Source organism: Nyctereutes procyonoides, unplaced genomic scaffold, assembly GCF_905146905.1.
Source record: "Nyctereutes procyonoides isolate TBG_1078 unplaced genomic scaffold, NYPRO_anot_genome, whole genome shotgun sequence".
NCBI lineage: Eukaryota > Metazoa > Chordata > Mammalia > Carnivora > Canidae > Nyctereutes > Nyctereutes procyonoides.
Window position 1 is genome coordinate 12,137,412 of NW_026575125.1, and position 16,037 is coordinate 12,153,448.

Sequence of the window (16,037 nt, forward strand, 5' to 3'; positions counted from 1 at the left end):
CCTATCCATTAATTCAACCATACCCCTATTGTTGGATTTTAAAGTTACCTTTGATTTTGCACTATTAAAGAGTCCAGTGCTATAAACTGTCCGGTTGTGGATTTCCTTACTTTCACACATTTCTGACCATCTCCTTAGGATCAGTTCTATGACACCAAGAGATAAGACTCCTGAGACGTTTCCAAATTGCCCTCCAGAAAGGCTAACAAAAATGTACTCTATCCATCATAAGTTTTGCTATCCCCACACCACCAAGTTAATCTTTGATTTGGTAAATTTTGTTTGACTGTTTGTTTCTCTATGTATTGGCTAAGCCTGACACTTTTTCTGTATTTAATGGCTCTTAAGTTCGGTTGTTTGCTCTTTATTATTAATCTGTTGGGCTTTTCTACATGCAGTAGCTGAGCAGCTTTTTTGACTTTAAGATTCCCTTTGTCGGGCAGCCCGGGTGGCTCAGCGGTTTAGCGCCGCCTTCAGCCCAGGGCCTGATCCTGGAGACCCTTGTTCGAGTCCCACGTCAGGCTCCCTGCATGGAGCCTGCTTCTCCCTCTGCCTGTGTCTCTGCCTCTCTCTCTCTCTCTCATGAATAAATAAAATCTTAAAAAAAAAAAACTAAGGATAGTTTTTTTGTTTTTTGTTTTTTTAAAAAAAGATTGTTTTAAAGCACTGAAAGGGTAAAGTCGGTTTATTTTCTCTCCATCCTGTCCCATATTCACAGCCCCTTCTCAGCTGGAGGTTTTCCATTAGGGGTGTCGTCTTTTTTTTTTTTTTTTTAGTGTGTTGGGGAGCTGTTTATATAGAGGTAAGTCTTATTTTTGTCATTTTCAGGAAAATTAGGGTCATTGCTACTGAATTTGCCTGTGTTAAAGCAATTCTCATTTTAAAAAAGTGGTCAGAGAAACTTGTTTGAAGAAAAAAGGACTTAAGGTAAAAATTATTCTTAGATTTCAGATCATAAAAAAAGATGCTCTCATACATTTTTAATTTTCTTCATAACCTAATGACATACTGGACATCTGGATTTTCAGAGTATATGGCATTTGGTGACTTGGGATTTGGAAGTAAGGGCTTAAGGATGCACAAAGTACTGAAGCTGACAGGGAAAGAAATTTCAAGATTGGGATTTCTGAGTGAGTGGTTATCTGTTGAAAATGAGAGTTCTTTAGTATGTAATCTGTAAAAGGAAGTATGGTCCAGAAATCACTTTACTTTAAAAATTGATTTGTTCAACTTCAAATGCCAGCTTTACCCTAAAAATGTTTGAAAAATTTCTGTAATTACCTACTGGATTCACTAATGCTGAATAACATGGTATCCAGTATTTTCCATTACTTTCCTAAATACAGCCAAGATATACGTAATTAAAGGTGGTATTCCAAGTGGAATAGCCTTCATAGGTCGTGGAGGACAAAATAGGATAAACACCAGCTTGTGCTCAAGGTAATTATGAGATAATGGGGTCTCTTCCCTCCAGTGTTCATGGGTGCTGTGGTGTGGAGGGACGGCAGAGAAGTTTTAAACCACTTGACTGGTTCATTATCCTGATAAATGTCCATTTTAACTTAAAGTTATTAATGTTTCTTAAACTTATAACCTGATTACTATTTATGATTTTAAAATTCCAGCTCTACAGTGCCAGCAGAAGCCCATCAGGCCTGTTTTCATTGAATAAGCCAGCTGAGTGTTGGAGACTATCCAGGTCTGCAAGTATCTTTTTATGACTAGAAACTTGATGGTAGTTGATGCCTTGTTCTTTATTATCCTCGCTTTAATATGTAGCATTTCCCATCTGCAGTTATTTTTTTTTAAATATTTATTTATGATAGTCACACACACACACACACACAGAGAGAGAGAGAGAGGCAGAGACACAGGCAGAGGGAGAAGCAGGCTCCATGCACCGGGAGCCCGACGTGGGATTCGATCCCGGGTCTCCAGGACCGCGCCCTGGGCCAAAGGCAGGCGCCAAACCGCTGCGCCACCCAGGGATCCCCCCCATCTGCAGTTATTAGGAGGTCCCTTAACTGTCATGACCAGTTTTGAGTTGCTGCTTATATTAGGCGGTAGTTTGCTGATACCGGTTCACTCCGTGAGCACCTCCAGGTGCGGGGGGGGGGGGGGGAGGCGTGGGTTGGGGAGCTGGTTGATTTGCAATGCCTTTGATTACCTGGAATAATCAGAGTTGCTAATTCAGAAAGTAGAAACGTCAACTGCATCAAGGTTTTAAAAGCGGCATTTATTGATTGAAAATAAATGTGTAGATAAGCTCTCAGCGTGGAAGCCACATTATTTCCTAGTGAGCTCAAAGTACATGAAAACTCCTTACATCTTCCATCATTTATCTCGTGTGTGCTTTTAGCAACCACCTTCAAATGGAGGTGAATTTTCAACATTTTACTGAAAAAACTTTAAAATTCTTTCAGCAGCTCCCCATAGTTTGACAGACTTTTGTAAAGAGAAAGATAAAAACACACTACAGTGGTGTACATTGAACATTTATTACAACTAATTGGTGATGTGATAAGACAGTGCTAACATGGCCTGAATGTATTGGTCACAATCACAACAAAGCTTAATCCAGCCCAGCAGATACAAATGAAAGTATAAATCATGAAGATACGTTTACATACATTAAAGTATGTATAAAAGTGACACTGAAACAATTGTATAGCTTTAAGAAAACATAGGGCCCACTAATGCCATTTTACTTCATTCAACTCTCAATTTTACATGAAAGGTGGTGTCTGCTTTTTAACATTTCTGCTAACTAGGCAGTGCCATGGAAGGGAAGGAAGCTGCCCTAAAGTTTGCAGCACTTACAAGTGGAGGGAAGCAAAAGCACCCCAGGAGTAATATTCGTGCTTTAAACAATGACTTAGGCAACACTTTGTGACGAGAACACATTTTCCGTAAGATACTGTTATGAAGAATTCTGGTAGGTCAGTCTTTCCATTTTACTTGGGGGCATCAAAAAACCATTTAAGTCACTAAATGGTTATGACCACAAAAAAATCTGTCTCGAGTTGAATGTTCCTTAGCTTTAAACATAACATGCTCACTATTAAACAACCTCTGTTCCTCGTCCCCGGTTTGGAATGCCGGAGAAATAATTTTAGTGTAAAACACATCATTTCAATTTAGTCATTTGTGTATTCCCTTTTAAGTATATAGTTTCCAATAAGGATCTTTGGTATAAATTTGGTTCTTTTTTTTTTTCTTAAAGTCTCAACAGTTAAATTTTAATTCATTTGATATGTATCAGTTCCCTTTATTCTCATATATACTGAAATGCTACACGCTAGTCTTTGGTTTCATAAAACCAGGTTTCATATTCTAATTTAACAGTTGCCTTTGCCAAAGACGGTGATTAATTAATGTATATTGCCTGATTGTGTGTTATTCTCATAGATACATGATCAGATTGAGAGAAACAGATTCTATAAACTTTAAAATATCCAGAAAAGGTACCTTTCTTTTTCTGCATCATTCTAATTTGTATTTAAATTCCTTATCCCTTGATTAACCAAAGTTCCCTTAAAAAAAAATTGTGTAGGCCTGAATGAAGCAGCTTTAGCAAAACAGTAATACTGACAAGACGTCATCTTATACCATTAGCTAACATGGACATGAAGGCAGTGACCATCTACAGTGTGTGAAATGCCACAAGAAGTCATCAACAAGGGAGGAGAGTTATGTCAGTCCAATTTCTTCAAGAACACTACGTGGGGTTTCAGCTTCCTGTGGAGGGAAAATGTGAGACTCTGGTAAGCAGATCCGGGGAGGCTTGAGAATGGGAAATTGACACGGAAGGATGTGCAAGTTTAGAGAACAGTGCAAGCAGCAGGGCATGTGGGCACATTCTGATGTTGAGAGCAGTGGTTATTTAGGGTTTTGTGCCCCAAAGCTCAGAGGCTACAGAAGGATATTTTCAGCATGCATTAAATACCTACTGATTACCTACCAGTGTGCTGGGCACCACTGCTGTCGCACAAAAAGCAGGCAAACCCACTGGCAATTTAGGAAATCATTGCTATCGAATTAGCTACAGGAAAGGTAATTACCTTAGTGTTAAAATTCAGTCTCCCCTAAATAAAAAGCAGGAAAAACCCCGAGTTCTTCTTCTGAATCTTCACATAAGTTGGTTTTCTATGGTTTTTTTTGGTCACATGTATTTATAGAAATGTCTTCCTCTGCATTTTTACTCAGTTTTTTACTTTACTCTCCCCAGCAGCAGGGCTTCAGAAACTCACCTTTGCAGCCGGTTCCCCCACACCCACCCCGTGGCAACCAGTGGCTTCAGTGGGGGGCAAGCAATAACTCATTTTTTAAATGTTAAAGGAAGACAAAACAAAGCAAGCATATCTAGAAAAAATTATTTGAAAATTTTCCAGAGTGGCTGATTTTGCACATCACAAAAGAGGACCAGGTCAAATTCAGGTATTTCTTGCAACAATTTTGTCATTAAAAGGCATATGACAATTTAATGGAGAAAATGCAATTTTTAGTATCCAATAATAAAGTAACTTACTTTTGCATCCTAATTGTGGTACAGCACAAAACAAGGAAAAGAAAAATATTAAACCATAAATCCATACATTAGATTTAATTGTATGTAAAGCATTATATGGAGTAATCGTAAATAAATTAAACTCTAGCCTGTTTCCTTATTTGGAAAACAAGGATCACAGTACTTACCTTCATACATAGACATTTAAGGGAGAGAAGGCTTAGTGCCTTACTTCTAGAAAGTGCTCAAAAAATGTTAACTGATAACATTACATGATTGAGACCTACCCTACAGGAAGGTATTTAGCATTCAGTACTAAATAAAGTATTATAAACCAGCTCTCCGTATAAAGTTCACATGATGACCTTTTAGTAGGTTAGTGAAAAATGGGTAAAAATTGGCTTTGGTGACAAAAAGGTTTTTTAATGAAGTATTCTTGCCCTTGCCGCCCCACCCCCATGAAACCTCAGCCTAACCAGGCTTTATCAAAATATATATGGGGGACAGGCAAACAAGTTAAACATTGCCACAGGATTACGATCCACCAAATACAGGATGAAGGACATTCTACAGCATGAGTGACTGTTAAAAAAAAAAATGGCAAGGAAAAAAGAGTTGTTAAAGATGAAATGACTTAAAGAGACGTCAGCCAGATACAGTGTTAAGCCTTGTTGGGAATCCGGTTCAAACAAACCGATTATAGAAATGCAATTTTCAGGTAATTAGGAAAAATTAAACCAGGAACAAGATATTAGGAGTTACTGTTAATTTTGGAGGGTGTGGTACTTCCATCTCTTGGTGATACATACTGAAGCATTAGGGATGAAATGACGTACAGGACATGCTTTCAAACCCTGAACCAAAATGGGGTGGGGGGTGCAATGGATGACACAAAAGCACAGTACCATGAATTTTGAGTTGATGGGTGTTGAAGCTGGGTGATGTGCACATGAAGGTGCCTTCTCCTGTTTTATTTGCAAGTCTCAGAATTTTTAAAGTCTAATGAAAAAGATGCAACATCCCTAAGAACAATGTAGCCAGTCTCTGTATCATGTTTAGCTTTAAACATGAAATATATTGAAATCTGAATCACATACATCTTAAATAAAGGAAACAATATAATCATTTGTATTTGACCCTTGAACAAAGCCAGATTTGAACTGTACAGGTCCATTTATATGCAGACTTTTTACCGTATTTTCCTTATGATTTTAACATTTCTCCTCTAGCTTACTTTTCTGTAAGAATAAAGTATATAATACATGTACAAAAGATGTGTTGTTTAGGTTATTGGTAAGGGTTCCAGTTAACAGTAGGCTATTAAGTTTTGGGGGAGATAAATGTTGTATGTGGATTTTCAACCGTGGGGGGGGGGGGTCAGTGCTTCTAAACCCCTCATTGTTCATGGGTCAACTGTATTGTTAATAATTCTTAAAAACACTATTCAACCTTCAATGCATTTATTAATAGATGCCTACACTGGATTCTATACAGTTAGCGTTCTTCGCTTATCCGTGTAAAAATGCCTCCCATTCCGTTCCGTGGAGCTGGTCAGATTTCCCCGTGCTCACTGCCTGCAATCCTATATGGCATCTCATGAAGAGAACCATGTTACTTATCAAATATGCATTATTTAAAATGTGTCCTTTCTAAAAGGCCTGGTTTAAAGGAACCACCTGCACATATTATTTCTGGAGTGCTCTACAAACAGTACATTAGTTTTGGTTTGGTTTTTTTTTTTTTTTTACAAATTGTGTTCATAGTATCAAATGTAATTTTCCCATGTTGACACTGAACTTGTAGCTCAAAATTACCTGGAAAAACCATTATCTAAAGTAGTCACATTCATAGAAAGAGAGTAGAATGGTGGTTACAAAGGGCTGAGGGGAGGGGGAATGGAGAATTGTTTAATGGGTACAGTTTGTTTCACAGGAGGAGGAATTTCTGGACAGCAGTTGCACAACACTGTGAATATACTTAACAGTACTGAACTGTACACTTAAGAAAATTTGCCAGATTAACCACTTTAGGGTTTTTTAAACACGACCTAATAAAATTACCTGGAAAAACCAAAATATAAAATAGATTATTTGTCAAAAGGGATGAAGAAGAAAAAAGTCATTCACATGAGACAAAGTACATGCAATACTTTTATTTGAGACGTGCAAGAAAAGCAATTTCAGAATCTACGAATTTTAAGCAAGCAGCTGTATACAAAGAATAAAAGAAGCAACATCTTGTTACAGCTCAGCACACCGCATCCAAAGCAAACAGGCATGAGACAGTGCATATTCAGCAGTAAAACCAGATGAATGACATATTGCAGGGTGGGGGAGGGACGGAGGACAAAAATGGAAATGAAAGACCCGTGTTTCCCAATGCTTTCAAGGGCGAATGCCAAGTTTCTCATTTGCTAACCCATCCAGGTGCTTGCCACGTACTGCAGGACCCGGGGACCCGAAAGAACTGCTCTGCGTCCCTGCCTAGTCTACATTTTCATAGGTCTTCCGTCAGCAGTGAACCTGCTCGAGTGACTTCGGAATTTGCTTATTGATGCCTTAAGATAGCTTCTGTAATCAGGCTTTAAACTCTCTAGATAGAAACGCTGAATTATTTGGTACTTTTCCTTTTATAATAAAATAAGTTGCATGTCATATTAAAAGTCTTAATATTTAGAGTATAATACCATAGTTAACAAAGCATTAAGTATTTAAATGGAGACTTAATAGATATTATAAAACTATAGTAAAATATTAGTATTTAAACTGAGTCTTAGAACTCAGTATTAACATTTTGAAAAGGTTACTTCCTACTGAACAATATATATTGCAGAAGTCACTTCTGATGCTTTCTCTGATGTGTCTTAAAGGGACTGTTCAATACTGTATAGCACAAATGTGATCAATAAATGTGGCATCACAAACTTAAGAACTGTGACTGTTTTACCCTTAAATATTACGTAACAGTACAGATTTTACTCTCTCAAATTACTTCCAAGTACACTTTTATGTGATACATTAGAATACGGTAGCTCACAGAGGCTGTAAAATAGTCACACTGAATAGAATTTCCTTTCTCCCCCGAACATCTGAAGACCAAGCCACATTATATGTCATGGCATGGCACTGCTTATTTTGCCGTGGCGTTTCCGCTATATTTTCTTTGGTGAACATTTTAACGATTGCTAAATTTTTCTTACAAGATTTTAATCATAGATGGTTCATAAATGATGACATGTATGTCTTTAAGATGAACTACTCAAAACATTCATAGGTCATATTTCAAGAAGAAATTATACCAGCTGTGAGCAGGAATAAACTACATCAAGATCACATACAGAATGAAAATAAAACAGAAAAAGAAAAATGAGGACGGGAAAAACAATTACAATCGTAAAGGTACTGGTTCTGAAATGATCTATTGTACAAGATAGTCACCAAGCTGAGGATATTTTCTTTCATAAGTATATCAGCTCTCTATTTCCTCTGTGAAATTCTGCATACACGACGAGTAGTCATTTAGTACACAGGGACATTAAAATATTCATGACGTGGCTACAAAAGAAATGCATATATTCTTACACAGTGTACAAACTGACAGACACAATCAGATTCCTAGAATGTTTAGTGCACAGTGAGGAAAATGGAAGCTTACATTTTTGTTTTCGTTCTTTGGTGTATGGCTGAACATTTAACTTATAAACAGTGCTTAGTTCCAATTCATCTTGAGTATGAAAAGATTTTCAGTGTAAAATCATCTGGTCAATACTGAGTTAACTGAAAATTCAATTAGAATACTACTACCTCCTGCCAGTCTTCAAGTATGTCAGGATTTTATTACACGAAGTAAAGGAATTTAATCCCTTAATGAAAATCATTACATCCTCAGGTGACCATAAACTCTTCTACAGATCCTAAAGGAAAATCTTTGCCAAGAAAAAGTGGAAACGTAGTCACCCATTTGGTATTTTAAGTAGCAATGGAGGTGTTTAACGGTTTGCTTAGCTTAAAAAAAAATTCCAAAGACTATGCCTTTGAGACCAAGGATATTATTTTTAAAATAATCCTCAAGATAGATTTTAGAGAACTCTCCAAAAAGATTTAATGTCTATGCCTACAAATGTACGTAAGTAGAAGTTTCCCACATCAATGAGGTACCCTGAGGTGAGGTTTTCAAACGACCCAGAGATGGATTTCTAGGGACTCTAAGAACCCCCTGAAACTAGTGGCAAAATTACATACAGATTTTCCTGAGAAGAGGGCCCATGGCTCTTCAGACTCTCAGAGGGATTATACCCCTGCCAAAAGGCTTGTGACTCAAAGTTTAAAACTGCTCATTTGAGTGCCTTTAAAATATCTTCATATTAATATGAAAGCTGGCATTTTGAAATGTTAGGCTACAAAGTCATGTAAACTGGTCAAATATATAACAGATCCCTTATACAATTAAATACAAAAGTAAGAAGTGCCAGTTAAATTTTAATCCTCAAATAATTAATTCTTAAAACAGTTTAAAGAGAGAGTTTTGCTTTCGTTTTTCCACTCAGGATATAGTGGAATGAACCAGCAAGTTAAAATTATATTAGTAATAAACCCCAAATGCTTCATTTTCGTATAGAAGCTCTCATTTTCATAGGGGAATTCTATTTCTTTACATCTGTATCAATGACATTAGTGCTTCACAGTACTTAATACTTTTTGGCCAATGAACCTCTGACCTCTTTCAATATTCTTTGTGTAAAAAAATAGTCCCAGAGATGGATTATTATCAGAATAAAATTCCCTATGAAAATATCAGTTAAGCGAGGTTTGGGGACTATCCCTTGAGACTTAGTATAATTAGACTTTTTATGCTAAAATATAAATAACAAACTTGACAAAATTATAATTACAAACTGAATTCATAGATCCTACTACATTTTGATGCATGTCAGTACTCCAGCACGTATTCTAGTACGCTTTCTTACACCCCATGAAACTCTTGCTGTGATACATATTCTCTGTTTTCTGGAGAGAGAACAAGAAAAGTTTAAGTCTGTCAACCTTTCACCTACATACCAGTTCTTTGAGCCTTTACAGTATAGCTTTTTATCTTTTAGGTTTTCTCTCTTAATTTTATGCACACTATGTAAAAACCAACCATGGAGAGCTTATGCCCATTGAAAGAAAAGAGAAAGATAGTTTCCCAAATAGGGCTGAGCACACCCCTGACGCTCCCCAGAAGAGACTTTACTAAGCAAGACAGACCATTCTCAAACATGCATGCCCAGCATTTCTGACGGACCTTTCACTACATTTAGTAAACTCAAGGGTAGATGATAAGCCAAACTGTTCTTTATGGCCAATGATCCATATTATTATACTTAAAAAAGAAATTAGCATCCATCAACTGTGAAGAATATTCGTCATAGGAATAAAACCCTCTTCACTGGAAAAACACCCTTTAAAAAGAAACCCTAAGATGTACAAAAATAATGTATCCTTTTACTTTTAAGTTGCTTCACTGTGTTTTTAATAATTTCTCAATTTTGACAGTCTGAAAAAGTTGTGCTGTAAATAAATGCCTTAATGACCACCTAACCTTTAAGGTTGATTTTAAGCTAAATGATACAGATATGCCCATATTAACCAAGTTATTTTTTCTCTTATAAACCAAGAAAATATTGTAGTGGATTAAATATAACTCCAGGATTCTGGGCCCTCAAAACCACTAGTAACATCTTCTGAATCACAGAATAATTAGTTTAATTAAAAATTGGGGTGGGTGAGAGCCAAGTCTGTCACAACACACAAGGGGTCCTGGGCAGAACCAGAACTACCCTCTTCTTCCACTACCGGGCAAGCGGAGTTCCTCAATACACTAAAACATCAGTGATTTAGATTACATGGGAATAATGGCCAGAATGAAAACAGAAAAAATTAATCCAGTTGTATTACACAAATTGCAAACTGCCCTTAGTACCAGTTCTTTGGAGACCTGTTTTGAATAAAAATCAGACATTATTTTCAACCTGAAATGGGCCTGTAATTCTGGGCTATCCTTTTACTCCTCACTCATTTCCTCCCCCCATTAAGTCTATTCCAAACTCAACATTTTATTCCAGTTATCTACCTCTACCTTTTCTCTTTCTCCTTAGTCCCCAGCAACTCTCTTCTAGATGACAGTTTCTCAAAGCCAAGAATTTGGCTCATCCAACTGATGAAGAAAAAACAAACCACAGCTTTCCCCAGTTATCTCCTCCAAACAGGAGGAAGATTCGTCTGGCCTAAGACCAATGCTTGTGCTTCCACTGCCATTCACCCTGCCAACTTCCGTGCCCCTTGATTCTATTTCTGCTTCCCTTGCTCTGAGTTCGCTCCCCACCCCCTACACATGCATCTATGATGTATGCTCAACTTCCCTCCGTACTCAGAGTGACTCTCTTCTCAATCCCCTATGAAAAGAGCCAGAGGTGGTGGGAAGTGCAGGTTAACAAACAGCAGAGAGAGGAATTAAGTTACACCTGCTCTTCCAACTGTCTACATTCTTAAGACAAAGACAAGCTCCATTGCCTTAAAAATTCCCAGATCTCCACCATAATAGGCTGATGACTCAAAACTAAAGCAATCTGGGAAACTGTAAGATACTGGAAGCTAGACTTATCTGAAGGTCTAAGTCTTGTTGAGATGATGCCTAAGTCAACTACTGGTATTAGATCCAAAACTGAAAACCTAGTCTCCTGATTGTCTCTTTTTAGCACACAATGTGGTCAAAGAGCAAATCATTTACATTAAATGAAAAATAAGTATGTGTTATTTGAAGTTACTGCTTCCCAGTTTTTCTTGTGAAAGGGTTTCATTTATTTCTTGTACTATAAGTAGTATCCTCTAGCCTTCATGTTCTAGAATACAATGGTCCTTGTTATTGCCTCTCACTGAATTTGGTAGCCAAGGTCCTACTCTCAACTCTGGAACCCTATTCCCTGTGCTTAAAGACCAAAGGGCCAGGGCAGCCTGGGTGGCTCAGTGGTTGAGCCTCTGCCTTTGGCTCAGGGCATGATCCCTGAGTCCCGGGATCAAGTCCCACATCGGGCTCCCTGCATGGAGCCTGCGTCTCCCTCTGCCTCGGTGTCTCTCATGAATAAATAAAATCTTTAAAAAAAAAAAAACCACAGGGCCAGAGAATGTCCAAATTCACTAAAATCTATGTTTAGTAATGAACAAAAAGAGAAGAATTGAAAGCCCTTGTAAGGTACCTTTCAGATGACACAGCTCACGGTGTCAGTCTTTCTCTGCCAGCAATTCTGGGCACTAGTAAAGTCAAGTGATTTTTTTTTTTTTACATTAAGTTAGCAATGAGTGGCAAGAGCAATATGGTTGTGCCAGATGGTTAGTGTCTAAAATGGCCAAGAGCACGCAAGTGCTTCACTTTACATGCTGGAACTTTTTAGCAAATTCTACTCTAATTTTACCTAATGGAACAACACAATGTGTACTCTTCCATTCACACAGTTTCATTTTGTCATTTAAAAATGTATAAATTTAGGGATCCCTGGGTGGCTCAGCGGTTAAGTGCCTGCCTTCGGCCCGGGGCATGATCCTGGACACCCGGGATCGAGTCCCATGGGGATCGAGTCCCATGTCGGGCTCCCTGCATGGAGCCTGCTTCTCCCTCTGCCTCTATCTCTCTCTCATGAATAAATAAATAAAATCTTTAAAAAAAAATAAAAATGTATAAATTTAAAAAGTTCATACTTCTAATACAGGTTTTACACTTCTAGAAAATGGTGGGGGGGGCCTTCAAACATTTTCAGAGTTAATGCCAATAAGTTATTAATGTCCCACTCCTAGATCTTTTCTCACTTGATAGACCTTGAGTATCTTTTCATATCATTACATGGAAATTAATCTCATTCTTTTTTACAGCCAGGTAATGGTCTCATGTGTGGCTGTACTGTAATTTTCTTAACCTATTTCCCATTGATTAATATTTGGGGAAGTTCCACCAGCTTAATATTATACTAAAATTTTAGTGCATTTGTATAATTCTGTTGGATGCAATTCCTTAAAATTTAACTGATGGGTCAAAATATTTAACTGTTAACAGGTATCACCAAACTAATCCTCCAAAATGGAATACAAGTTTAAGTGCTCACAAGCACCAGACAAGAGAGTTGCTCATCCTTGCCAATCCAAGAATGAAAAAAAGTTCTCATTCATATTTTTATATGCCTTTATGTAAAAGGACCATTTGTTTTTTCTTTCATCTGTGAATTATTTATAGCTACTGCTGTTCTAGTGTGCTGTTTCTATTACATGTCTCAAAAGATTGTCTTAGAAATGATGGGAATAACTTAACTATATTTTGTAAACCCTGCTCTAAAACTTATTCGTTATAAAATACTAAGGACAAATTACTTTCTCCGGCAGTTAATTATACTTTTTAAATTAAAAAAGCAGATTACTGGGAAGTCTGGGTGGCTCAGTGGTTGAGCATCTGCCTTTGGCCCAAGGCGTGATCCTGGGGTCCCAGGATCGAGTCCCACATTGGGCTCCCTGCATGGAGCCTGCTTCTCTCTCTCTGCCTGTGTCTGTGCCTCTGTGTCTCTCATGAATAAATAAAATATTTAAAAATAAATTAAAAAGCAGATCACTTAGTAAATATAACTTCAGACCGCAAAGAAATAGTTTTAAGTATATTTTAGAGTAACTATATTGCATCTGCCTAGGTCTTCCATTTGGACCATAACTTGAAATGCTTTAAATTTGATCAGAGTTTTCAAAACATAACAGATTTCTTTGCATCATTGAATTTAAAATATTCACACTCTAGGTGTTTACTAAAATTCTTTAAGGCTAATAAAATACAAAAGAACAACAAAAAAGTCTACATGTACAATAAAAGTCTATACACGCAAATTCTGGTCATTTAAACTAGTGCCTCTCTAAAAAAAATTATCAAATCCCTAAGGTGGATGGGGAAATCAGCAAAAAATTTAAAAATATTCTAATTGCCTAAAGGGTATACTCAATTCTGTTTCCAGGTAAAAACTCAATTACCTTAACAGATATTAACTGATTTGGTTGTTGCCAAGAAAATGAAATTATATAGTGACATCCCACAAGCTTTGCTGTGGGTTAGATGCTAAAAGCCAACCACAGATGATCTCCCCAGGCACTGGTTATCAAGTAAAGTAAAGGTGATTTTGTTGACTCACAGAGGTGATTTTTATAGCTATTTACATGTTCTTATTAAGAACATTTGTCATTCTTTTATAGTTCTTAGGGTTTTTTTTTTCTCCCTTTTACTTTTGATTCATTTCAGCCAGTCATTTATACTCTGGACTATATATTATAAAGATGTAGTGGTCTATAAATGTAAATGGAGTCTTTATATATCCTATCGTGTTAAATTAAACCAGGGTTTTGCAACCACAGCACTACGGACACTTGAGGCTGGATAATTCCTTGTTCTACAAGGGCTGTCCTGGGCACTGTTGGATGTTTAGAGGCATCCTTGGTCTTTACCTACTAGATGCCAGTAGCACCCCACTCCCAGTCATGACAATCAAAAATATGTCCAGGCATTTGTTCAATGTTCTGTGAGGAGGCATAATTGCCCCACTCCCCACCCCAGTTGAGAACCACTGAATTAATCTAATTGTCTCTGGTTGATAGGTAGGTAAAATTAATGTTCTTGGGTGCTTGGCTGCATCTTAATTTTTCTATAATGGGAACTTTATTTTTTTTAAAAGGCAACAGAGGAAACAATAAAAGAAAAATTTAAAGAATTTGTCAGTAGGGGGAAAAAAAGAACTCAAACCATGACATTTTTCAGAAACTATTTTTTAAAGAAAAAAATCACCACCAACAGCTAGAAATAGGCTCTTTTGCAGGCCCCAATCCTAGGGTGCATGCAATCAATTTAGTAGATCAGGATCAGCATTGAAAAAAGGGAGAGAATAGAAAATGTGAGAATGCAAAACAAGAAATAAAGTATTAGTTAACAAAATACTTTTTTGGTTTATGTGCATGTAACTGCTATGATATAAAAATGTATTTTATTACTGTGGGTTCTTGTCAAATATCTTTAAAAATCAGATTTACAGCTACTGATTTTAAGTTACTCCAACTTTTCATTATTTTAAGTTACTCAACTTTTCATTATAATTTTAGGTTACTCAACTTTTCATTATAACAGCCCAGAGTAGCAAGAGTGGGCTCAAAATAAGTTAAAATGAAACAGAGGGAGGAACCCTCAAAATTCTGAAAAGCAGAGTGCTCAAAAAACACACATACAGCAAAGTGATTACAATCTAAAAACCAGTGACCAAGGACATTGGTAAAATTTCTTATAAAACGTAAAACAGGGATCCCTGGGTGGCGCAGCGGTTTGGCGCCTGCCTTTGGCCCAGGGCGTGATCCTGGAGACCCGGGATCGAATCCCACATTGGGCTCCCGGTGCATGGAGCCTGCTTCTCCCTCTGCCTGTGTCTCTGCCTCTCTCTCTCTCTCTGTGACTATCATAAATAAATAAAAATTAAAAAAAAAAAACACGTAAAACAAAAGGCAAGATTTGTTTTGCCTTCCTTCTGTATTTTCCACTCAAACATTAATGTGACCAAACCTTTACTTCTCCAGTTTGTTCTAGCAGACCCCAATCAAGTTTACCTATAAGAAATTAAAATATGCTGGCATATATATAGCCTTGTTAACTTTTAACCCAACTTAGAAGAAAAAGGTTTAGGCTTGAAAGTTTTAACATCATCAGTGGAAATTACAAAGGAATCATAGGAGTTTTTCTAATTAGACCAAATCCTAAGAGGATTTAGATCAAAATGCTTTTTGCTGTTAAATGATACTGTATATATTTGAACACATCTAGCTGTTATAAAACAATGTACAATATTCTTGAGTTTGACTAGCATACCCAAATATTCTTAATTAGCAAGATTTTAATTAAAAAACCCAAAAACTTCATACTAAAAGGCATGTTAAGTATTTCAAGTACTTATTTACTTAAAGTAATTTTAAGTCACAAAAGATTCATTTTTAAAAATCAATTTTTCTGAGATATCTTACCTTTCCGTTTTTATGCAGTCCAACAGATTTATTATTACTTTCACAAAGATAATAGTACTAAGATATATCATGCAGCCCCAGCACTAAAACAAATCAATTTTAGCAGCACTAATTCTCCATAGAGCACCACTTTCTAGCCGAGGCAGATTAACAACTGCAAATCCAAGAGACCCTATTCATAAAGTGGATCATCTCAAAGTAGAAGCAAATTCGTGAGTGTAATGCTTGCTTTTGGTACCTCACTTATTTTTCATTGCTCACGCTCTTTAGTGAAAAACAATACCAACAGCAAACAAAGCTCAAAAGGAAAACCCCCACAAATTTCAAAACGATGCTGTTAGTATAAAAAAGAAAGGCTGACACATCTCAAAGCGCCGATCAACACCATCATGCATCTACCGCTGAGGTTAAAGCCCAACGCCCGGTTTTTTACCTATTTGATCTTCATGGATCAGGCAAGGACTTGAAAT

The 16,037-nt window shown here is 37.0% G+C and overlaps 1 protein-coding gene across 4 annotated transcripts in view; it reads right to left on the bottom strand.

Annotated features, from left to right (window-relative positions):
• Nucleotides 1-2,217: 2,217 nt before the first annotated feature.
• The window catches only part of AP1S2 (adaptor related protein complex 1 subunit sigma 2), a 30,124-nt gene continuing 16,304 nt past the window's right edge, over nt 2,218-16,037 (bottom strand). For 2 of the 4 annotated variants that reach the window (XR_008666109.1, XM_055337864.1), the window contains one exon: nt 2,218-3,738. Coding sequence is in view for 3 of the 4 variants with exons in the window: in XM_055337864.1 (XP_055193839.1) it covers nt 3,691-3,738 (48 nt within the window). In the remaining variant the exon portion in view is untranslated. The other 2 variants (XM_055337865.1, XM_055337863.1) reach the window with 2 other exon arrangements.